Genomic DNA, 26,323 nt, shown 5'->3' on the forward strand with positions numbered 1-26,323 from the left:
AGCTGGCACCCAGCTCTTGCCGACGTAGGCATGAGGAAAACCATCCATTAGGAATGTTGGAGCAATATTTTCAGGAGCTCTCCTGGATCCTGGTGATAGCTGCTATCCGAGGGGTTTGGTAATTATGGAAAAATCCATTTCTCTCAGTGCATTGTGCTGGGATTTAACACCCTCCACACGTCCTTCTGTGTGTGAGCACAGGAACAGTGTGGCTCCCATATACTATTAATTTCAGCTGACTGGTGGTTTTAATTTTGTTTGTAGTAGAGTAGCATCCAGAAGCCCCAGCTGAGATGCTGATCCTGTTATAACAAGATAAATGGTCTTGGCTGAGTAAATGTTAAAGCTTCCAGTGTTATGGGCATCGTTATTCAAATTAAAAAGATGCACAGTTACTGGTTAACAGTGGGAGTTACAAAATGTCCAGAGGAAACATTGGAGGCTCTCTGTGCTGAGATTTTTTAATTTTTCACTCTTTTTTTCCTATTGAAGCTATTATAAAAATCAGCTCTGCAGACCAGAACTGAGAGAAGGATCTGTTGGCGGAGACAAAATTAGATTAAATGAGCCAGATTTCGTTCTCATCTGCTGGAGACAAGGAAGCTGTTCCAGCCTCAGAATTGCAGAGAAAGAAAGAATTTGACCGTTGCCTCTCCAGTAAATCTTCCATGGCAAGTTGATTTTTTCCCATATGTGCCTGGAATCCTCGTGCATGTCACAACATCAGTGCCCAACAGTGAGGGGCAGAAGAGAATTTTATTACTGCACAAAAAGTGAGATTCTAAGTAGCCAACCTCATGGCACTGCATCAAAAAGAAAATGGGTTGTTTGATTTGCTGCTTAAGTCCCAGTTTGCTGAAAGCCAAGGGCTTTAACTGTCATGCTGAGTTTGAAATTATTCCATTTTGTGGGGACGGCATTTACTTGTGGTGGAGGAACTTATTTTGTCGCCACAAGAATGCAGATCCTGCCACAGGCTTTGGCAACAGGCAAACACTGCGGTCACAGGAGGATTCTCAAGCCCTGAGTCCTGCTTTGAAACTCTTTAGTTTGGACAGGGAAAATAACAATTTATTTGTTCCTGTTTTGATCTGTTCTGCACCTTTTCCATTATGAAGTACTGAGGAGCCAGCAAGCCTCTAAGTAGAGTAAATTGAAGAAAACATGGAGAAGAAATGGCTTAACTGGAGGTACAAAGGTGCAGCCAAGGTTCAAGGTAGGAAATCAGTCTCCTCTTGGGGTCAGCCACAAAGTGATTGACTTGTGGAAAGGAGATTGGCCGCTAACCTGAGTGCTGAATGCAGAGCTGAGAAAAGTACATCTAAATTATAACAACCATTTTCCTGATCAATTTCAGTTACTGTTCCTTCAGTTATTTTACAGGGGGACTAAATTTAGGATCAGATTTATTCTCAGATATTTAATGGATTAACAACAAAGGTGAAATCCTTGGAACTCCACCCTTGTCCTGAACAAATGAGATAGAGAAGTTGGAAGGGCATGTCATTGTGCTCCAGCTTCTCCAAAGAGACTGTCTTACCATGCTCAGGATAATAATTCTTTAGAAAGGCATATTGAGATGTGTAGTACTGTTTTAGCATCTGATAATTCTATAATAAATATATGTTGTCACAGACATCTTTTCATAAAAATCCTTTCTTTAGGATTTTTCCCTCTTCTGGAAGGCTGAGAGAAAGTGAATATAAACAATGGTTATCTGCTGCTGTGGAATGCAACAGGTGCACCTGTGGTTGGCCCATGTTCCATGCTTACAATTAAGGGCCAATCAGGGACCAAGCTCTCTGGGACAGATCCGAGAGAGCTCTTTTGTTTATTCATTCCTTTTCTATTCTTAGCATAGCAAGCTTCTGAACTTTTCTTTCTATTCCTTTTCACAGAATCACAGAATCACAGAAGCTCAAGACTGGAAGAGACCTATAAGATCATCAAGTCCAGTCGATGTTCTAACTGTTCAACTAGATCATGGCAGCAAGTGCCACATCCAGTCTTTTTTTAAATTCTTCAAGGGATGATGACTCCACCACCTCACTGGGTAAATGATTCCAGTATCTGACCACTCTTTCTGTGAAATATTTCCTTCTTAATTCTAACTTACATGTATTATATATCATAAATTAATAAATCCAGCCTTCTGATCATGAAGTCAAGATTCTCCTCTATCTCTTCACCCTGAAGAACCCTTGCAAGCAGTAAGTTTAGAAGCATGGTTTGATGGTTGAGAGAAATGGAACAAACAGCGCTGACATGGCAGCAGCACAACTATTCCAGAAGGGAAATAACAGTGTTTGAAAGGACGGGAAGCAGGGGGTCAGCCTGTGTTCCCGGCGCGGCAGGGCCACGCTGAGAGCCCCGCAGGGAGCCCGGTGCAGGGGAATGTGGCGCTGGCAGGGGCCGGGAGCGGCCTGGCCAGCGCTGCTGCTCCTCCTCCGCAGCCCCGGGGCTCCAGCAGCCGCTGCCAGCTGCTCCCTGCCCCGGCTTCCCCCTGCTGCCCCCGGGCCGGGCCCTCGCTGCCTCGTGGCTGCTGGCCATGCGCTCCTTTGGGATGACTGGGGTCAGGGGAGCTGCCTTCCCTTGGCCGCTGCAAGCTGCCTGCCTTCGTGTTCTCTCCTGAAGAATGAAATCACCGGGAACTGGCCCCTTGCCCAGTACTGGATTTCACCCACAAATGCACCCACTGTTAAACTGTCAGCTCCTGTCTTGCTTCCCACAAGCAAGAAATATTCCTACAATATCCACTATCTATCCATGAGAGAGCCTGAGCTCTCCACAGTTTGAACTCTAGCTGTTGAAATAATAAATGGCATTAAAACCAATAGTCCCATCATCACACAAGCAGTAAAAATGTTAGATTGTGTGCCAAAATAATGCATAGAAAAGTCTGTATTTTAGTAAGTCAGACTTCAAGAATTATAGCTAATACTGCTCATTTTTACAAGAATTGCTTGCCATTGATTTAAACAGAGCCGAAGGAGTATTGGGATATTAAAAAAAAAAAAATCACATTTCAGTTTCAAACAGTGAGAAGGGGGATTGTTTAAAATATTTTATAACATATATAAAATAGTAAAAAAGAAACTCCACAGACCTCAAGGAATGGTTCTAATTGGCTCTGGATGTTTGTCTCAAAGGCCCTGAATTTGCTGTTTGAATGCTTGCTCAGTTTCCATTATTTTGGAAGTTTAAATTTCTGACACATATGCCTCTAATACCCTTAATTTATTTAGCGTGAACTGCTGCAATTTTAGCAACACAGTTACAACTACACTCAGTTAGTAATTCTTTTTGTATCATATATGTTACTAAATTAAAATGTTTGGGCTAAAGAACAAGTTGTCTCCTTAGCAAGAAAATAATGTCTATAAAGTGCAGCGTGTCAATAAGAGATTGTAACACTTTTTTTTTTACTAGATAAACTTACTGCTTACTACATTTTGATAGTAAATATGTTACATCACATAAATCTATCTCTTTAAAAGCCATTCATTCATTCGTTTGTGAAATGAGCACAGGTTTCTGTGGCTAATTCACAGAAGGGTTTGAGGCTGTTGAAAGAAGTTAGAATGAGCTGGATCAATGGGGTTTGAAAGGAACACAAATTCAAAGCACACCCTTTCCTGAACTGGGGTCTGAATGGAAGGCTAAAAATGGAATTTTCCTTTGGGATGGGACTGGAAATTTCCATGACAGCTGGAAGTGGGATTCAGGCCTGAAATCCCGTGTTTTGCAATGGATGGGGATATTTCAGAATAATCTTTGACTATTAATCTGGAAAAGCTGACTTGACCTCGAAAACTTTAAAAAGAAATAATAAGAGAAAGAAAAAGAGAGAATGACTTTGGTAATTAGAAACACCCTAAAAAAACCTTATTATGGTCAAGGAGGCAGTAAAACTGTGATGACAGAAGTTACTGAGCTTTTCAAAGCTGCAGTTGACCAGGCTGAACCTGAGAAAAACCTGAGAAAATGAACTGCAGCTTGATGGATGTTGGCTCTGTCAACAAGAGTCCTCTTGCTGTATTCCTTACAAATTCCTGCTGCCTTTGGTCTTAAGCAACTGGAATTATTAAAACTGAATAGAGCTGCTAAAATTAATTCAGGTTTACTGCAAAAGCCCTACTTTTTAAAGAAGCCCTACTTTGAAGGAGCATTTACCGTTGGATTTTTGCCATTAAACTCATTTGTATGGTATCAGATCATGTGTCACAGGTATTGTCAAAGCATTCTTCATGAGACCTACCTGTCTTCTGTTTGCCAGCCCACAGGAGCCACTTCCAAGGGTTACAAAGAATTAAAAATCACTTCTTTTTGCCCTCCATACAATTCAGGTCACCTCCCCAAGGCCTGTTCAAACCCTGCTTATTACTCAACAGCAAATGAGAAAGAGGAAGGCATTGTTTTAAGGCTAAAATGAAACGGATTTCTTCCAAAACAATACTGCAAAATGTTCTTTTTTAGAACAAAAGACGACATTATTAAATTTGAAATGATATAAATACCTGTGTTTCCTTCTCACATCAAGTGCAAGCCTTACTCTCCATATGATTGGAGAATATGGAGACTCAGGAAGCTGGGAATTGTGAGTTTATCCCATCCACCTCCCCTCATCCCACAGGAGCCATGCACCCAGCGACGCCCAGAGCACAGCCAGCACTCTAAATTTAGCTCCCCGAGTTCCTGAGCGCTCCAAACGTTCTGTAACAGCGGCGAGCACACGCTCTGGGGGCTCAGTGGGTGCTCAGAGCTTCCTCTGCTGGGCAGGGTGGCTCCTTCTGGGGGAGCTGGGCCCCCCGGTGTCCCCACAGGGCCAGCAGAGCCTCCTGCCTGGCTCTGCCACCACCCACCGCCACCGTCTGCTCCCCGCTCCAGCTTCAAGGAACGCTTCCCCACCTTTTCCCTCTCACAAACAAACGCCAGCGTGGCTCGGAGCCATCAGCTCGCTGTTTAACACCACAGCAAAACAATCCTGGCTTGACCGCGGTGCCAAAAGTTGACAAAGTGTCCTGAGTGTGGAGTTGGGCTCTGTTTCATTTTAATTAGTGTCTTCTGCCACGAGACAAATGATGAAAAGCGCATGGGGACTGCCAAGATGAATCAAGGACATCTGGTAACTTTAACATTTCAACATGGAGCAGAGTAGGTATTGCTCCCAGATACTCTTCTGTGCTCTTTGAAAAAACTGAAAAAATATATAAAATTAACAAAAATTCCAGGAAAGGGCTGCCTAAGTGCTTTTGAATTTCTTCTTAGATAATTTTAATTGCTGCTTTTCATAAAACATGAAGCTGATCTTGCATCTTGTTGAATTAGCTGTGAGTTCCCTAAGACATTGTAGTAATAGGAATTTTTATAATTCAGAACATATTACATTAAGATTATCTGGATTATAGTTTCTTGGAAACTCCAACTGCCTCTGGATTCTGAGGGAAAAACAACTGATGATGAAGTTGAAACTGCTTTGTGATACTTGCATTGATATACATCCTCCCAGGGCTTGTGACTCACTGATGATGCAGAACACACAAACATAAAAAAAAATAAAAAACAAAATCCAGCAATGACATCGTCAGCTGCAACTGGGAGCTCTCTGCTCAAAAAGAACTGCGATGTTTCTTACCCTTCAATGTTTCTTACCCTTCAAACCCACCCGGTATTCACTAAATAAATGAGTGTTAAATTGAAAATAAAGAAATGGCATAAAGAAAAATATTGCTTAGACATAACCTTCCAGGACAAGTGATGAGATTTTCTGTCACTGTCAGCTGTGAAGGACTAAGACTGACTGTGACAATCACATTTTTAACTCCCAGGGCTTTTACATATTCACAAGATCTCAATATGATCAGTCAATGCAGTTGCTGGAAATATTCTAAAATTAGTTTGGCTCTGAAATAGCTCACCAAACAGAAGACAGATTTACAGGAGCACCCTGACATGCAGAGGTAATTGCTACAATGCAGAGAACAACAGGTTTCAGCAAGATACTCTCCCTGTTACAATACATAAAAATTTGAGGATCTTTTTGCATATGGGGCTTGTGATTTGGCCATTTTTCAAGGTATATCTCACATTAAGGATATTGCTCCCTCCCATGTGTACAAGCTATTTTAAATGTGTTGCAATTATACCTGTTCATTAATTGTATTTATGGACCTGATAGCTCTGAAAATAGCTTTCCAGAGCAGTGAATAAAACAAGCCAAAATGCCTTTCACAAATGAAAGACATTTGTTAGACAGCAAGAGAATATTCACTACAGCTTGTCTCCCACTGGCAGGTTATCTTTTAAGTTTTAGTTGGTGTAGCATCTTCAGCTTGTCACAAATTCTCCTTTGCCAGAACATGGAATGAATAGATATTGTGTAATATGTAATTTACCACAAAATGATGGAATGGTTTGGGTTGGAAAGGAGCTTAAAGATCATCTATTCCATGGACAGGGACATTTTCCACTGAACCTGGGAGTTCAGAGCTCCATCCAACCTGCCCTTTTACACTTCCAGGGATGGAGCACCCACAGTATCTCCGAGCAGCCTCTGCCGGGGCCTCACCGCCCTCACAGCGAACAATTCCTCCCGAACACCTGAACTAAACCTACCCTCTTCCTTTTCCATGGCCACTTCCCCTCACGCCAACACTCTCCGCTGTCAAACCCGCTCTCCGCGGCTGCTCCTGGCCCCGGCCCGGGCCGCGGCTCGGCGGGACAGCGCCGTCCCCTCACGGCGGGGCCCCGCTGCCGCCCCGGCCCCGCGCACCCTCCGGCAGCCGCGGAGGCGCCGGCGGCGGCGGCGGAAGCTCCAGGGAAGCCCCGAAGGAGGCAGGGATTAGGTAACAGGCGATGTGCGCTCAGGTTTCCTCCGGGTTCCTGTGAGGAACCTACGCGTCTGGCTGCCTTCGCATGACTCATCACAGCGGCGCGGCTGCCGCCGCTCCCGCTCCCCCGCCAGCGCCGCGGCCCGAGCCGCCCCCTCGGGCGGCCGCCGGACCCCGCCGGGCCCCCCTCAGAGCCGCGCGCGCTCCCGACGCCCAGGCGCGCTCACCCCCCCCGCACCCCCCGCGGCGTGCGCGGCCCCGCGGGCCCGGCTCGGGAGCGCGCGCGCAGGCGGCGGGAGGGAGGGAGGGAGGGAGAGGGAGGAGGAGGAGGAGGAGGAGGAGGAGGCGGCGGCGGGCAGGGAGCTCTCTGCGGGCGCAGTGCTGATCCGCCGGCGGGCGGCCGGGAATGCGAAGCGATGGCCGCGGGCGGCTCGGGCAACGGCGGCGGCGGCAGCGCGGAGGAGAAGACCTACCGCCGCTTCCTCGAGCTGTTCCTGGGCGAGTTCCGCGGGCCCTTCGGGGCAGAGCCGGAGCCCGAGCCGGAGCCCGAACCGGAGCCGGAGCCGGCGGCCCCCCCTCCCGCTGCCGAAGCCGCGGGAGACGCTGACGAGGAGCCCGGGGCAGAGGGAGAAGCGGGAGCGGCCGCCGAGGCGGAGGAGGGAGAAGGCGGCGAGGGCGATGCCGGCGACCCTCAGCCGCCCGCCCCGCCGCCGCCGCCCCCGCCGCTGCCCTCGCTGCCCCGGCCGCTCTCGGAGTACATCACGGAGGAGGAGGTGGAGGGCGAGTGCCTGGACCTCTGCCTGCAACAGCTCTACAAGTAGTGAGTGCCGGGCTGAGGGGAGCGGGGCAGGGCGCGGGGCTGAGGGGACCCTCCTGTGAGGGACCGAGGGGACCCACAATGTGAAGCTGAGGGACTCCCAGTGTGTGGCTGAGGGGACTCACAATGTGAAGCTGAGGGACTCCCAGTGTGTGGCTGAGGGGACTCCCCCAATATGAGGCTGAGGGGACTCACAATGTGAAGCTGAGAGACTCCCAGTGTGGGGTAAAGGGAGCCCCCGATGTAGGGCTGAGGGATTCCCAGTGTGGGGCTGAGGGACACCCCATGTGGGGCTGAGGGAAGGAAGCGAGGACAAGGGGGGATACCCGAGGCAAAAGAGTTCAGGACTACTGTGGTGCTGAGCACCCCGGGGTCACAGCGTCCTGCTCTGTGCGGCTGCCCCTGCCCCAAGGAATCCTCTGCTCTGTGCCCTCCGCTCGCCTGGGACAGGACAAGGGAAGACAAGGGAGAGCCACGAGCATCCATCTGGAGAGCAGCTTGCTGGGGAGGGAGAGCGCTGGGGGAAATATCTCACGCTCTGGTGCCAAAGCAAAGAGGGGGGTTTGCCTGTGGTTGATTGTGCTGGGGCTTGAAATTGAAATGTTCCCACTGTGAGGGCTGGTAAATGGGGAAACCTCTGCCAAGAAGGGGAATGAAGATGGGGCAAGGGAAGAGAGGCGGTCCAGTCCCTTCACCCTTCCAAAAAACCACAGCACATGGAGAAAGCCACACCGTGTATTCACAGAGCAGGGAGAAAAGAGGAGTAGAAAGCCTTGGGAGAAAGCTATCCATAATCATGGGGATTTTTCTGCCGTCAGCTGGGGAAAGCCGGCTATACTCGGTTCTGTACGGAGGCAGTTTCCAGATCTGTGCTTTCTAAAGGCTGGTGCATAAAGAGGAAACAGATGGGATCTATTCCCAGTGTGGAAAGTCTGTGGACTGAAACCTAAAGATCAGTTACCAGTGCCTTGTATTGTGCTCAGCTCCGGCTTTGAAGGCTCGAAATAGAAGCGGTTGTTAGTGGCAATTCTTTAGGAACCTTTTTAAACTGATGCCACAGGAGGAGACAAATGAAGCTGTGAAAATCTGCGCAGCACACCGGGGAGATTTTCTGCCATTGAGCCGGTAATTGTAATGAGAGGTGTTACTCAGTCGCAGAAATAAATAAATAAAGAGAGAAAAGAACCGGGTTTTACAACTGCATGGTCTGTTTCTATCCAGTTCTCATCTGCCCTCTGCGTTTGTGGACGGTAGGGACAACACAATGATAGCTGCAGAGGACAAAGCTCTCCTATTCACACATGCTCGCCCTGCCACCTTTGGAAAGTCTCTGGAATACAGCAGCACATTCAGAGGATGTGGTAGAGAGCAGAGAGGCAGGTCCCTTCTACCTATTTAGGACGTGTTTTGTTGGGTTATTTTTAAACAGGTTTGTGAAATCCAAAGTCACGATAGCGGGAATAAAGTTTTAGACGTGGAGCAGATGATTTGAAAGTATTATTTGAAGTATAGCTATGAAATTATTTTGAACTGGAATTCCTCCCCAGTCCTTTCTCTCTCAGACCTGTCCCCATACCCCAGATTCCCCATTTCAAGGCTGAATTTAATAAGAAAAAAAAAAGAAAAAAAAGACCTTTTGAGAGGAATCTTTTTATAGACCCAGCTCTTGCCAGGTTGTGGCTCTTTGGGTTTTTTCAGCCTGAAGTATAAATCTTTGGATGACCACTGAATGGAGCATCCCCTGGCTTTGTTTGTGGTGAAATCAATGCAGGCTTCCTCCTCTAGGCTAAAACCAAGGTCTACCTCAAAATCATGGGAGCAGGGGATTATGTTGTGAGAAAACAGTTTCCTAAAGGCTTAAATAAAACATTTAAAAATATTATAAGCCAAATCTAACAACTCCTAAGACAGAGCTAAACTGAAATAGCTTTTTCTTGAATGATGGTGGAGTCTGAGGTAAGTGGAAATATGCAAAAGTATTCCTCAGGTAAGGCTCTGTATTTTTAGTTCACTCTCCAGTCACCAGAGAAACTTAAAATGTGACAAGACTATAAAACAGGCAGAAGCAGAATCTTTTCACCCTTTACAGCCAAAGGCTCAGCTGGTTCCAGAGGTGGGAAACTTGATGTGTATGAGTAAAGCTCTCTTGTGCCAAACAGCTATGAAAGTGTTAAAATAAAAAAATAAAAAAAAAACCCCAAAACCTAAATAAAAAAGCACATGAAAACTCATGTAAGAGGGAATATTTCCTCTGTTTGTCCTTAGCAGGAGAGACTGTTCTGAAGGCATGTTTTCTGCAACTATATATTAGTCAAATGACTGGTTTGCATTCTATGTAGCATGAAGATAAAACCCATTGCTGTGAAAAATCCAACAGCTGTTTTTCAGCTATTTTAAGCACAGAGCTTTAGATCTTTTTGAGAAAAGTCAGACCATTTCAGACATGAGAACATATTGCTAATCATGACAAAATATAATGTTTTTCTGCCACTGTGTAGATCAGTATCAAAGAGTTCTTATTTATGAGATTTCCCTGCTATTTTCCAAAAGACTCATATTCCCCTTTGAGCTTTCCTGTTCCTGTTTTGTTTTTTTTTTTTTTTTTTTTTTTTGTTTTGTTTTTTTTTTTTATTTTTTGTGGAGGCAACATATGCTTGGAAAATTAGATTAATGTAATCTTTCTATCTGTCTAAATGCCACCAAATGGGCACTGTGTGTTTTCTTAGTGACCCTCCACAGAATGAAAGCCATCAATAGGAGCTGCATTAGATGGAGAAAATTGTCAAAAGGGGATTGCCTTGGAACATTGTCTGGTAACCACAAAATGAACTCTCAGGCTATGGCTAGACCATATTATTCAAGAGAAAAAGATAATTTACAGAGTTTCTTTGTAGAAACAAACATACCAAGGCCTTAAAATATTAAATATGAGATCCCATCTCTTGCTCCTGCTGAATCAGACCTGATTTCTGACTCATTTTATAGGAAGAAGTTACTAACTTGAGTAACAAAGTTACATATCATGCTCTGGTCTCTTCCTACTGATACCATTATTAAACCTGACACATTTAGAGAGCTGGTTCTTGACAAGACCTCTGAAAAACAAATCAGCAAAGCTGTGCTTGCCAAGAGAGGACACAGCCAGACTCTTACAAGTTGTGTCACCAGGAAGCACAAATTTGTCTTGCTGCTACACTCCTTTTTTCCTGTGCAAATGAAATGCTTTGAAAAATTCAACTGTGCATTCTTCTTGCTTTTATTTTCTTTTTTTTTTTGCCCCAAGCTTTGATAGGAATAGATACAGCTGGTATAATTTCTAGGTTCAGATTTATTTCCAGTGATTTCGGAGGTACAACATTTCTGCTTTCAAATGTTCATTTAGGAATTCAAATTTCATTTGAACAAGCTTAGAAAGCAGCCCTACTTGTCCAGTGCTGAGTTTGCAGAAGATGGTAAGTAAAATAAAAGTAAAATTTATTCTTATGTCATCTTAAGTGCTTAACTAAGTCCCTGATGGCAACATTATTATTTTAAAGGCTGTAAAAGCCTTGCTTTGACTTGGAACATGAAAAGAAAAACTTGTAAGCACTGTCCTTTTACATTTCTTCACAGAATAATGTGCAACATTCACAGAATACTGTGCAACATTCACAGAATACTTAGATTCCAATAAAATGCAGTATTTGAAGTGAGTTCTTTTAACTGATCCTTTCTTTCTCTTAAAGAGAGAAAATATTTTTTGCTTATGGATTTCCCACAGCCTTACTATAAAAAATCAAGAAAGGCAATGTAGGCTCACCCTTCTAACACTGGAGTTAAGTGAAATGTGGACAGTAAATGAGAATGGAGGTTTTGCCCCTCAGCTTTCAATGTTAAACTAAAGAAGACCTTCTTGTAGTAATTTTCCATGAGCAGAAATCCTTTTTAAAATAAAATAAGCTCTTGAAAATTGTTATTTCTGCTATCTCCATCTCTGTTGAGTGGAGAGATGGAATTCTCTCCCTTTAAACAGCAGATATCCACGTTTTAACTTGCTCTCTAAACCCTCTCACATGAAAGCTGGCACTGTTGTCACTTTAAGTTGAAATCCATGTATGATGCTGGATGGGCTTTCTTAGCATCCTGTTAAATAGGCTGTGATGTTTTACTCCTTCATAATTTGTCTTTTAGAATCAATTCTATTGATTGCAATCTCAAAGCCCTTTTAAGAAATGTAATTAACTACTTGCCATGTCTAATATTAATCACAAGGACCAACAAAAAGTCATTGCATCCTTTTTAACATGGTGCTTTTCTCATCATCTTTCGTGAGGTTTAACAATAGAAATGATAATGTTGGCCTGTGCCCACAAGGAATGACAGGAGGAGATTTGGCTGCACCTGGCTGGGGCATTTTCTCTGCTTAATGAGATTGGATAGAGAACATTCCATTTAGAATATCCTAATATTCCTCCATATTAGGAATATTTCATCTAATCTAGGCTTGGATTAGATATCAGGAATTGTTCCCTGTAGGGTGGGGATGCCCTGGCACAGGTGCCCAGAGCAGCTGTGGCTGCCCATGGATCCCTGGCAGTGCCCAAGGCCAGGCTGGGCAGAGTTTGGGCACCCTGGGACAGGGGAAGGTGCCCCTGCCATGGCAGAGGTGGCACTGGGTTGTTTTTACAGCCCCTTCCAACCCAAACCAGGCTGGGCTTTCCCATCCTGAGGCTGTGTTAACTCTCAGGAGCCCCTCCAAGGTCAGGAATCCCCTCCAGGGTTGTTGTGGAGCTGGCTGGGTACAGCTGAGCATGCTGACATCACACCCAAGGGATTTTGGTGCTAGAAATCCTGGTGTTTGTCTGAATTCATCCTAAATCCTCCCACTGGGGGTGTGCAGAAAGTCAAGAGCTTCAGTGCTGCTGGTACCTTGTCACTCTTGAAAAGAGCCCAAGTTCTAAGTGCTGGTGATGTCATGGCACACACATCTCATCCCCTTAGCCTAGAAATCACTATCATCTACAAACAGAAATCTAAATCTACAAATTAGATTTAGAAATCTAAATCTACAAATAATCTACAAATAGAAATCACTATAATCTACAAATAATCTACAAACATTTCCCAAACACAACTCATTCTCTACACATTGAGGGATTCTTCTTGTTGTTTCTAAGACATATTCAGCTCACCCTCCCACACTTTTAAAAATACTGAAGGAAATCAAATATTTTGATACTCATTAAAAAAAAAAAAAAAAAAGGAATAGCAGCTCAAAAGATCTATCTAAATTGCAGATTTACATTTTGTAATGGTTAACATATAAGGTGACATTTCAAAACTTCCTACTTTATGATTAAAAGGATGCTGAGTTTTTCAAGCACAAGGGTGACTATGCTTGGGAGTTGCTTTATATAGCATTAAAAATCATTCTGAGTGAACAGATTATGGAAATATATTCATTCCACTGCTTTTATTTCAATGAACGTTCCTGGTAGTACAACACATTAAAGGGAATTAATGTTGTTAGGAGCTTTTCACACCAAGATTTTTTTTGACCCAAGAGCAATTTGCACAGATTCTCTCCTCCTAAGTGAGGCTGTTTGCTTTTGAGTACAAACTGACTGAAGAATTAGATCTGTGCTAACACATTCTTTTTTTGGACCTTATACTCCTGCAACTCAAATCTCATTGGCCATTGTGTGGAACTACTTTTGACTCTGCCTTTTGGATGTGATGAGTTTCATTCCTCTGGAGAGTTTGTTTGGTAATTCTTTTTGGCACAAAACACTGCACAGAATATTTTTATCCTTAAAATCCCTCATTGTAACTTTAACAGTGGCAGAGCATTTCTCCACCTGTTATTTGAAGAACTCAGTGTGGTTCTTTTCATAAAAGGTGAAAATTTTAGTTTGCTTTGCATTCTGTGAGCAGAAGTTTCAGTGCCTTGCCTGCTGTCTCAGTGATGTTTGCTCTCATTCATTTTTGTTGTCTGGCTAAATTGCTTACATGATCACATTAAAAGCAAAAGCAACAGGGCATGCAGTAGCAGATAATGAGAATACTATTTATTACTATATTTGATACCCTGAAATATTCTCTGGCTGTTCCACACCATTTTCTTTCTTCCCATTTTTTGGTGCCTGCTCTTTTTTCATTTGTTTTCTCCTCGCTGTCTAGGAAAGACATGTGAGAAAGGAGATGAAATGGAGTGAGCAGTTTAAAACATTAGATGTTCTTTGAAGCATGCTGCAAGACTGTCTTATGCAATGCAACCACAATTATGTAATGCAAATGATTACAAAAATAAATGTGTCCTGGACAATATGTGTGAGAGACATGTTAGGAACCCATGACACTGCTAAAGGGCCGTTACTACAAGTTGTACTTCAGGGCCTTCTGTTTGGGTTGGCTGAAATCTCAATTACTAACCAAATATTCCAGATTTTTGTTGTTACAACACACCAGTGATTAGATAAAATGATTGCAGACTGTGGACTTGTTTTACAGCAACATTTTCTGCCGTGCCTTTGTACTTCATTAAGAAGAAACAACATTACCCGCCTTTAATAAGACATTTTATAAAGAAGTAATGATCAGAGCCATAAATGAGGAGTGCGTGGGAAATGGCTGCCCTTGGGTACTTCTATAATTAATACAGAAGTTAAACAAGTTAACCAGATTGCAGGATCACCTCAGTTTATGTTTGTATTGGATGGAAAACAGCTGAGGGCAAGGAATGACTGAGTAATGCAGCAGTTGGAGCTGTGGAGCTGCTCCTAGCCCTGAACTCTCTGTGCACCCTCATGGGTGGCTTTGGTGGCAGGGCAGGGTTACCAAGTGGGCTGCTAAACTCTGATCATGGCAAAATGGCCTCGGATGCACACAAACCTGAAGTGGGAAACTGCAGTTACAGCAAAAGGAATGTTTGATTAATTGGGTGAAATTGTGGGCAGCCCCTTCATTTTCTCAGAGGGTAGGATTTGGAAGCTATTTTTGCCAGCCTTTGATGATCCAGTAAAACCTGTTAAATTGTACCTAACAAATTTTCAACTTTAGTTTCTTCTGCTCTTCATTTACAAGAAAGAATTTGAGTACTTTACTGGTTTGAGAATATGATTTTTTCATAGGCTCTGTACTTCCACACCATGTAACTAATAATAGAAGCAGCATGTAAAAATAGCCCTTGGCATTTTAACTTCTTGGCACTTTCTCGAGGGCTGTTCCTTTCACCTCAGGCTGTGACCTTCTTACTGAGGTTCAGGGAGCTGAAATGAACGTGGTGACTTGTTCCTCCTCAGTGTTACAAACACCCTGCTCTGCATGTTACATTCATTAGCTGCCACAACGGTTCCATTCCCTCAGTCCTGACTCCACATTCTGCAAGGCTGAAAACTCCCCATGCTCTAGTTGAGAATTCAACAAATTTTTGTTGTTGTCTTTTTCTCAACAAAATAAATATTAAAAATAGGATGAAAAACCCAGGGAAACATTCAGTTCCTATTGCAACCTCTGGGCCCAACAGTGATAAATTATCAAAAATTCCAGCCTGGATAAAAAGCAGGAATTTAGTAAGTTATAAACTAAAGCACACACTTATACACAGCATGACATTTATTTTAAACTAAGGCTTTTCCAAACCTTTCCTAGAAGTGGCGTCATTCTGTTTGTCATCTCATTGCTGTGTTTGAGGAAATATTGATGAATTCATGTATTTATTTATAAATATCCTTGTCTAAAATGAGTTTATGCTCTCAGCTCTCTTATTACCCCTTTCTCCTGAAAGGGGTAATAATACTCTTCTGAAAAGCTGGGTAAAACCCAAACATTTGGCAATGAGAAGCCAGAAGCTCAGTATTTCTGGGGGTGAGAGGAACACCCCTGTTTGGGACAGATGCACTTTGTGCCTGCAGAGCATGGAGGTGTTGGGCTGTTCTTAGTTCTGCTTCCTCACTGGATTCTGCTCCTCACAGAGTGGGAGATCTACCTGGTGTGACATGAGCTTAACCTCTCCTCTTCACTCCAAAAAGTCCAAATTTTAAGATATCCAAAGTATCAGATTCTCTAAGAAAATTAATTGATGCTAACCTGAAGTAGGGAAGAGCCCCCAGTAGAAATGAGCGTTGATAAAACAGAAGTGGGAGCTTTTAACCTTTTACCTTAGTGGTACAAACTGTGTAAATCGATGGGAATGATTGTCTGCTGTACAAACAGAGAGTGAGAGAGATCACTGTGTGGAAGTGGTGCAGTTCCCTGTGGATGAGAGGAAAAGCAGCTGCAGGTTCTGGGGATGTGTCCAGGCTGGAGGAGCTGAGCCTGCACTGAGTGACTGCTCCCCTTCCCAGTGCATGGAGAACCAATTGGAAATGCTTTAAAATTCCTCATGCTGTCAACTTCTCTCAGTTTGGCTGATGAGAATGACCCAAATGATCATACAATGCTTCAAACCTCACTAATTACATTGTATATTAATTTTAGAGAGGCTTTTAGATACTTTTGGTTTAGCACCTCACAATTCACACTCACTTTGTTTTCCCAAGTGTCAATGCTGTCCATGACATACAATAAAGTCATCTCCAGAAACATGAGCCAAGCCACAAAGTTCTAATTCTGGCTCTGGGGATTAAAGAAAAAATAGTTTATCCTACAAAATTACTAAATATCCTAAAAATATTTCTCTCCTCCCTGAAATTTTACAAATTCTTTCTGTGTCTTGGAAGATGCAAGTAAAAAGGTTTGTCAACAGTGAATATAGAGAGTGGAATACAATAAATCTGAAAAATACTTCTTAAATTCATCCTAGCTGGTTGAAAATGTAATGCAGAAAGCAATGAGCTCTAAATATTTAGATTATCATTCTTTAGAAAAGCTCTTCTTCCATTTCTGTTCATGTAATTCTATATTAAATAGCTTTAAGAAACCAATTACAAGATATATATCTTATACATGACAAAATATGGGATTTACCTAATAAAAAGCTAGTTTTGCATTAACATATTGAAAACTATTCAATTTCATTTATTGTCCTCTGAAAATGGATGGATTTGGTCAATTCCTGTTTCCACGCTCTGTCTGTGCTTCTCAACAGGAATAAAAAGAAATCTGGAATTTACACTTTGTGGAGGGGGTATTAGTTTTTATTTTCTGAAACAGAGATAACAAAGAGCATTGGCTGGGGAAGTACAAAAAGAAGAAGGAAAGTCTGCTTTGTGTTTGTGAAGAGATGAGACCCAGCTCATTAAGGCAGTGTGAAATAATACAACAGAAAGAGGAAGAAAGAGTTAAATAATACCACAAACATAAATGACCCACCCACTCATTCCTTAGAGAATCATTGTCAGTCTGTGACAGGAGTTTGTAAAATAGAGAAACTCCTCAGTTTTTGATCCTGGCCCAGTTCCTGAGCTGAGCTGGTTACACAGGGCTGGGTTTGGACTTGGACACCCCTGTGAGGTACCAAGGCTGTTACTTTAATTTAGAGAAGGATTTGATGCATTCTCATGCTCTTATTTCATGGGGGTTTGCTATTAAAATCCTCCTACCAGCTCCAGGTGCTTTCAGGGAGCTGCTTTGGGCTGCACTCAGGTTTTTTGGAAGGACTGATAAAATAATTCAAGTGTCTCCTTTTGGTTCTGTACGAGTGTGCCTGGGGCTGTCTGGCAGGCAGAACAGAAATTCAGAGGTGTTAAACCCTGAGTGATCCTGGTAGCAACAATAAACCTGGAAATTGCAGGGCAGTGCCAAGCTCCTCACTGTGTCTGGAGGTCAAGCTGCATTTTTTACATGTCAAGGACTTCCAAGTTATGTCAAAGGAAGTTTGGGCTAAATAAAAAGGCACAGGATATGACCCTCAAAAATTGCTGTTTTTAAATCCAAGAATAAACTAACACATCCTCCAGTCTCATAAACACTTATGTCTCAGAAGTGAGTTAATTAATTTACTCTATATTTATCCTTTATTTTAAGGAAGATGATTTGTTTTACTTTTCTAGGAAAAAGGAAGGATAAATACATAAAGCAGGGCAGGAGGTTGGGAAAATTTATAGGGGGAAAAAAGAGAAAAGAGCAAGTTACTTTTGGTTTAAAAGTAAACATTCAAAAACTCTTCTCCACTTAAAAATATCCTTTTCATTCTTGATCTTTTCTCCCCACCCTCTGCCAGCTCAGTGACAAAGTTTTCATTTCTCTAGCTATAATTTAAATTATATTGTGCTGCTGCTACAAGTACAAATCCAGTTGGGAGTCTTGTTGGACAAGCGCTTTCCTTGTTCTTCTAAAAAAGTCCCAAATAAAAATGGCATTTTAAAATGCCATAAAAATCCCTAAAACAGGAATGTACAAGTGAAAAGGTGAATTAGAAAGCGCTGCCAAACCAAGTAATCATTGTATCAGCACTTAGCTCAAATGATACAACTGATGTAAATTTAAAATAATTGAGAAGAAGCTCTGGTGTTGGGTTGGCTTCTGAAAAGTGTACTTGGAAACATTTTACACTTCTACTGTGCTATCAACTTGGAAAGTTTCCTTAAAAAAAGAACAAACTGAAATTTCAGTGGGGTTGTTTTCCAACAGACGCTGCAGTCACCAATTAACCTCCAAGAAGAAAGGAGCAGAATGAGAAAATGTAATAGACACAATTGGAAATAATTTAAAAATAAAATTGTGAGGGTAATTAGAGCTGAAGCATTGGATCAGCTCAAACAATTAAAAGGAATTGCCAGGATGATGACTTCAGTTCCCTTCCCTAACCAGGCTGTGTTTAACCCTCCCAGTAAAACCCTGATTGCCCCTCATCACCCATCAGCTCCAGTTAGAGGCTGAGAGCTGCAATCCATCCAAAGCACAGCACTCCTCCTGTGCCCTGTGAAAAACTGAAAAACTGGATTTTCTGTTTGATCCCTTGGAGAAACTGCACCTTTCACCCAGCCACGCTCCCTGATTCATTCAGTGATGTACCTGTAGGGCAGCAGCTGAGATATCACAACTGGATTTACAGAATTGTCATCTTTCTCAAGTTTCAGCATTCTCTTCTGCCAGTGTTCAGTGTTTCTTCCATGACAAAGGAAGTCTGACAAGGCAAACAGTTGGTACAAATTGTCTTGTTCATCCAGTGTGGTCTAACCAGCAAGAGATGCTTTTATGTTTCCAGGAGTGGTTTGAAAAGATAAATTTTTCATTCTCTACCAGTCCCTATTGCTGTTCTATACATGGGAAATAAGAATTCCTCACATTTTAGAAATCTCTTGGCAAACAGAAGGACACTGACATGGCAAGTTACCCCTGGATGTGCTGCTGATGAACTTACACCAATTAGGATGGGTTTGGTAATGAGCAGATTTGTTCTTTCTGATATCTAAGAGAAATTGGTAATTGTTAGATTTGTTCCTCCTCTTTTGTCAGGGGTCTGGTTCTCTGCTAGTTGCTGGCAGAATTAAGTGTGGAGTGATGTGTTGACCCAATATCAAAATAAAGTTTTTGCAATATTAAGTATATTTCTACAGTATATACACTACACACTATAGTACAGTATATTAAGTAGATTTGTAACTCCCCCAGTTGCATGCTCCAGCCCACATGCTGGGATATCCTGTAGCAGAAAACATTCCACAAGTATTATTCTGCTCCAAGATTCATCTGTTCTCTTCCACCTCCTGGATCCAAAGATAGTTTACACATCTCTGTTGTGTGAACACAATAGAGTATGAGGATGATGCCTCTCTCTGCATTTGCCTGCAAATATTCAATGTTCATTTGTTGTAACCATAATCTGAGAAAAACTAAAATAAATGCATGATAAGGCAGGATTTTTACTACAGATGCAAGGCTGATTAATTTTACTGGCACTTTTACTGCTGCTTTCTCTGTGTGTATTATAAAACCATTGTAGTACTCTATGAAAAGAGGAGAGACTACTACTGTGAGTATGAGTAGCAAATACAAGCTGCCAGTGTCACTTAGAGCAAGGGGGAAGTGACATGATAAGGAAATTTTACACTCAAGTGTCTAAAATTGTTGCCCTCATCATAACACTGGTGGGAACAACAAACTGGGGAAGTTCCTGAAAAATGGCAGCGTAAACAAAGCTCTTTGGGAGGTGTTGCCCTTGATATCAGGCTTGAAAATATCATCCTGATTATTTTATTCCTGCAAAATATTGGCCATGGTGCTCAATAATAGGGAGAAAAAGGCACACAAATGTCTAAAACAGCTTTTATCTGTAGTCAACAAGCTTGCCCATGAGCCACCAAAGGAATTTTCTGAGTTAAAAATAACTTGATTAGGAGCTTATTAAAAATACAGAATTGGTTAAATGATGTGTTAGTGTGTGTATGCAAGGTGTTAGTGTGTGGTGGGTTTTTTGTTCTGAATTAAGAATGTGGGAGAACTGTGATGTTTTCCTCTCCATTGTCTCAGAAATGCCAGAGGAACTGAGATCAGCTGTCCATGCTCTAAGGTGGTTTAGAGTAAAAGTGAGGGAGGGCAGAGCCAGAGGTGATGCTCAGTCAGGATTTTGGCCTCACCACCCCAATAAAGTGTGTGAGGCTCCTTATGGAATGTCCATTTTTGTAAAAACCAGAGATAATCTGTGTGCTCTAAACCCATTTACTGTGTTCTAACTTCACCAGATTTGCTCCAGTGATAACTCTGAGCTGTCATCTCCCTTTTTCTGAAAAATACTTAACCCTGAAGAATCCAATCTGGCTGGTACATAATCCTGAATGGCCACATGGGACATGGATTATGCCTATCAGTTCTCCCCCTGTTTGTCTGGATAAGTTTCATTCAAGCCCTATTGATCACAATTAAGGGTTGAAATTAGAAATTGACTTTCATTAGCTCAAGGCAGATCCATCTCAAGGCACTGGAGGAGGTTGTACTCACTTTCTGTTAGTGGAGTTGACAATCAGGTTCAGCTGGAATCCAAGAGTGCAGTGGGAAGGCTGTATCCCAATATCTTAATGTGACAGCTACCCAGGGAATTACTTTCAGAAGCAGAAGAAGGGAAACTGGAAACACTGAGGGGGTGGATGCAGACAGATATGACAGGATTCTAAGAACCTGGGATTCCTGACAGCGTAGGCCTCCAGAGCCCACCCACTGAGCTTTGGCAGGTAATAATCTAGGAAATTAGAATACACTTATTTTAAGAGAATCCGTTGAGATGTTTGATCCCAGATCTTCATTACACATACAGTAAGGCTTCTGCTGCTGGAGCTCTGTTATTTTCCCAATTATCTTGAAGGCAGGAAGAGATTTCAGAATGGATTTTGTAATGGTGTAGCACCCAGTGAAGTGAGCACAAGCCTGACCACATTCTGCAGAACCTATCATCATGATATTCCTGTAGGAAAAAAATGTTCAGTCAACTTGGATGTGCTGCTCCTGAATGGAGCTGGCTGAGATCCTCGTGCTCTGTGTGTGGGTAATGAGATTGCAAAATCCTGGCACGGGGAGGAATCACTGCAACTAAAGAGCTCAGATTTACACCCCCCCAAAACTGCTTGGTTTCTCCAGAACCTCCTCATTTCCACAGAGCAACCCCGTGCAAATGATGGAATGAAATGTTTACAAACAGTGGAATTTGTGTTGTGCTGCTCAGCCCGTTCCTCTGCCACAAAGCCACTGGACAGCTTTGTCTTACAGCTCAGCAGATTAAGGCTGGATCTGTGTGCTCCTACAAAAGCCTTCCTCCTTCCCCCCCTGAACAGATCCTGAATCTGGACTCTAAAGCAGAGTGTGTGTAATTGGGGAAAGAAATGGAATATATTTCCTGGTGACAGGGGAGCTCAGGCTCTGCTGGGACAAATGGCAGCGCCTTTAATGAGCTGCACGGGGCAAGATTTAGTGCATGCTGCAGGAATTGCTGTCAGAGTGGGGCTCTGATAGGACTTATCAAAGAGTACATGCTACTTATCTATCTTAGGCAGGGAACTCTAACTCCCTGTAACTGTCAGCACATCTATAATCCTTCCAAGTCTGGAATTGTTGATAGAGTGCCAAATATCTTGGGTTATGGATTGCCAGAACGAGGGAGATCTGTGTTTGTAATCTCAAACAAAGCAAATGTAGCTGTTTAATGAAATTCTGCTGAGCTTTTAATATGGTATAATATAAGCCTGGTTTGTTGTGGGGTTTTTTTCAGTATTGTTTTGGAGATAAGACAGAGGGATGGGGATATAGAGAGATTTGGGGATTATAGCTACCTACCTACAGATAGATAGCACAGGCAAACCCAGCCATTTATGTTGTTATTTTTGCATGATGGGAGTCTTAATATACACACTGGAATGTTCTGGTCAATTAGTACCTTTGTGGTATTATGAAAGTGGTGTTAAAGGACATTGGAGATGAGACAATGTTGGAGCATTCAGCAATGAAAAAATAACATCAAAAAGGACAAAACAGCCTCTGCTGAATGGTGTAATCAGCAAGGAGGCTATTTTAATTCTAATTCTCCATGAATCAACATCTGTCTGCTTGCTGGTTTATCTTTAAAGGCGTACACACACAGACATGAGCATGCACAGGCTCTGGAAAGAAATATATTTTAATGTAGAGCTGATTGAGGCTGTGGTTTCACTCCTGAAACCCAAATCCTGTGCTAAATCTCAGCACAATTTCTGCCAGCTGCAGTACCAGGCTTTAGCTCAGGGTTCCTGTTCCCTTCCTCATCTAAAATTTCACAGCTCTGGCACTTCTGCTGCTGATTACGTGGCAGTGCCAGTGGCACAGGAAGAGCCACAACAACGTCCCCAGCTCCTGCCATCCCAGCTCCCTGCCAAGCGAGTGGAGCTCATCCCTTTCAGCTCTCTTGCTGCAGCTCCCATTAATGTGGAGATTCTCACTCAGGGGCACGGCAGCTCCTGCCCTCACCCTGCTGAAGGTATGGCTGTTCACAAGAACAATTACAGCAGATGAGTAATTCTTGTTCCCTGATCAAAACAGAGAAACAAAACAAAAGGGTTATCAGGCATGGCTCAGGCTGCCCAGGGAAGTGGCTGAGTCACTGTCCCTGGAGGGATCTAACAGCCTTGTGGATGTGACACTGGGGACATGGGGTGGTGGTGGCCTTGGCACCACAATTGGAATCAATCTTTAAAGTTTTTTCCAATTCCTTTTTTTTCCCCCTTCACCCTTAACAAAGCCCTTGGGCTAACAGCTCCTACAAGCCTACATTTTTCTTCATTTCCTTTTCAACTCAAGGGTAATAGCAGTTAAATCTAGTAAAATAAATGTTGATTGATGGAGTTTATTCATCATGCCAGGCTAATGAGGCATCATAAATATATTTGTGAATGTGTAAAATCCATCGGGGGCAATGGCTTCGGTTGGATAAAAGATACAAAATCTTCTTGTTTCACTTGTCTTGGAGGGAGGAACCAGCTGAGCATGTCACTGTTGATTCAGAGTTTTTCAACCTTCACTGGTGCAAATAGGTTCTTTTTCAAAATTCTCCAGAGGAGAAACATGACAAAGCAAGCCTGTCTGCTTTTTGAGTTTCTCCCCAGAGATGCAATCAAACAGCAGAATCAGATCCTGAATTTCAAGAAGGAAAATACATGAACATTTCCATTTTTCTCCTGCTGACATATTTTGTTTACAGAGTTGTGGCTGACAGGACTTTTGTGGCTCTTCAGTGTCCTTGTTCCATTAACCCATGTTTGCTACAGAACTGGTTTCTGCTCTATAGGAAAAGAGTCGGGTTCCTACATATATATATCATAGATTATATTGATAGTAAACCAGGGATCTTGACCTAAAAAAATCCAAAAATCTGCAGTTAATGGTTTGAAAATGTCTGCCTGTGTTTAGAAATGTTTATCATAACACAGGAAATTACAAAGGCAATTGGAAAGCTGGAATTCCTTTCACATGGGCTGCTCGTTTGCATCTTAATGAGATACTTCTCATTAGTCCAAGAAACGCAGGTCAAAGAACCCCAGCAAAATCTGATAATTTTGCTTCTCTGTACCCCTGCTCATCTCAGGAAATTTGGTTTGAGTCAGTGAATATGGAATGTCAGTTAATTATTAATATTATTTGTGCAGAGAAGAGCAAATTGGCTTTTCCTTGCAAAAATACCTCACCACAGTATCTGTGCCTTAAATCAGTGAAAGGTTTGTTATTTGTGTTGATATCTCACTGTGTTTTGCAAAGTTCAAGAGAATAATATTTCAACATCATGTTCCTTTGGGGATGATGATTGTGCTAGTTAAAATTTCCTGTAAATTGAAATGTTACTTTTAAGGTCATTATTCTTCATGCATAAGAATGGAAAGAACATGATGCATTTGTAATGGACCAGAGTATTGCTGTGCAAAATGTCAATTGTAAATTGTTCCTCTCGTGTGTACAGAGGTTCTGATGTCAAAGGTAAATGTTCTGCTATTAAATGGAATTTCTTTAGCTAGAGAAAATGTGCTCAGACTCAGCCCTCATCTTCTGAGGATCAGCTTGTCTGATTTGGGACTCGGCTCTGAGAGCCTGACACTCCCATTTATCATGAGCAGCAAAGCCAGAGCAAGTGGCACCATCCTGACCTGCCAGAGGAAATTTCCTTCCTGTCCTTCTTCCATTCAGGTTTCTAATGACCCTTCTGTCCTGGGAGGAGTGTGCAGGTGTCCTCTGGAACAAACCCTCCATGCCATGAGCAGCACCTGAGGGCTCCTCTGCTGGATTTTAAGGTAGTTCAGGTCATTATTTCCCATCAGCAAAAACTGGAAATATATCTGAGTGGTTTGAGCCTAATTTTCCTGGGATGTGACCATGGAACTGAGACATTTACACCGAGTTCTGTGCCGAGTGCCCTAATCTGGCTTTGCCACCAGGAATGGGCAGCATCCCACAACATTCCTGACTGGAAAAGGCCCATGGCATTCCACCCCCACTCCTGAGCCTGACCATGAATTATTGCACTGGGGAAAACACAGATTAAACCAACAATTCACGTGATGGCTGAGCGCAGAGGAGGGAAACTGCTTCTTTAAGCTCTGAAAATGTTCTCAAAATTTAGGTAAACCTTTTCACTCTATCAAATTTAAACATTAGCTCCTCAATCCCAAAACTTGCTCCTGCCAAGTCCAATTAGCATTTTTTGAGGGGAAAGGTTGAATTTTGCCTTTGCCTTGCGAAGGCGTGCAAGAGCAAACAGCATATCCAGTATATTTACTTTTTAACAACATAAACTCTTGGCTCTTCCTCCAAGAGCAGCTGTTCTATTCCTTTCATGGCTTTTATTGCCTTCTGTGTACTTTTTCTTGTTTGTCTGTGCTGGGAGGGGAAGTTGTAAGCACAGAAGCTGGACTGAGATCCCAATCAGAGCCAATATTCACCCAGGGTTTATAAAGCAGGATAAAACATCCCTGCTCCCATAACCACCAGCACTCTGCTGGCTTTACTTGCCTTTAGTGAAGAGTAAACTGCCTTTTTAATAGACCTATTCATTATAACTTAGAAGAATGCTTCTCCCAAGAGGCAATAGCCTGTTCAGAGACTATTTTGTGTGTGAATTTAGGATGGAGGTTTCTTCCCCTCCTGCATTCCTTTACATGAACCTACAGTGTGATTTTGCTGCCACTTTGTCACCCTCACCCAACAGCCTGGCATTGCTGCCACCAAGTTTATTCCATCCTGAGTAAATATTATATTAAGGTATGTCACTTAAGAGAAGGTATGTATAGAACTGTTTAACTTTTAAATGCTTAACAGATCAAAATAATGAAAATAAATTGCTCCTGAGTTAAGTACAGGAGGAGGCCCATGAATTTTAAACAACTGGCCTCAATTATCCTTCCTCCTGTGGTGCTTCCATTCAGATAAGCCTGCAGCAAAGCACTTGGCCTAAAGATGTTCGTATGCTGTGGTCTCTCCATGGAAACAGTCTTAAACCAGAGAAAACAATTCCATTTTTAAAAAGGCTGAATCTCCTTTCCAGTTGGCTCCTAAAATAACTTTGAGCTCAGCCTCACACGTGCTCACTGCGAGTTAACTCAGAAGGGCTGAGGGATGGTGTTAGAGCCATTTTAAGGAGAAAGTTGGGGACACTGCTGTGACAGTCACTTCAGCTGCCAGGGTGGCCTTAGAGCGTGAGCTGCTCCTTCAGCACTGCATTTTCATGTGGTGGCCCTTTTGGAAAGCTCAGGATTAGGAGCTTTCCTAAACTCATATTGTGGAATCCTGTTAACTGTTTGCTTTCTTTTCCAGACAAATTTCAGTTCAGGTTCTTTCTCTGAGCTCTTTCAGCAGCTGAAGGTGAATGACCTTGTCTGTACCTCCCTGTTCTCTGCAGACAAACCCAAATTTCCCAAACACACAGGAAAGGCACAGAATCACCATTTTGGTTTAGTCATAATTAGCCTGAATGTGAAGCCCAACAGAGAGTTTCAGTATCTATTAAAATTAAATATGTATTATAATCTCCCTTGGAACTGAATACTGATTCATTTTGCATCATTTTCCCCTCCATAGCTCTTACACAGTAAATTTGCCTTAAGAGAATGTTGTATTTAAGAAAATAACCCAAATTATTCTGACCATATGTCAGGGATACCCAGCATGTCTGTATTTTACAGACATGACAGCTTGATCCAAAAGACATAAAAAAGCCATTTTTGTTTTGGTGATTCTGGGGAGGGAGTGCTGTTGTGAACAACCTGGCTATTTTAGCAATACCCTGGTGGCACACAAAGCCCCCAGT

The 26,323-nt window shown here is 42.6% G+C and overlaps 1 protein-coding gene across 1 annotated transcript in view; it reads left to right on the top strand.

Annotated features, from left to right (window-relative positions):
• Positions 1-7,222: 7,222 nt before the first annotated feature.
• PPM1E (protein phosphatase, Mg2+/Mn2+ dependent 1E) overlaps positions 7,223-26,323 on the top strand; it is a 63,958-nt gene continuing 44,857 nt past the window's right edge. Inside the window, exon 1 of the mRNA XM_058817664.1 lies at positions 7,223-7,650. Coding sequence (XP_058673647.1) covers positions 7,247-7,650 — 404 coding nt within the window. The 5' untranslated portion in view covers positions 7,223-7,246. The remainder of the gene's footprint in view (positions 7,651-26,323) is intronic.

This window comes from Ammospiza caudacuta, chromosome 20 (assembly GCF_027887145.1).
Source record: "Ammospiza caudacuta isolate bAmmCau1 chromosome 20, bAmmCau1.pri, whole genome shotgun sequence".
Taxonomy (NCBI): Eukaryota; Metazoa; Chordata; class Aves; order Passeriformes; family Passerellidae; genus Ammospiza; species Ammospiza caudacuta.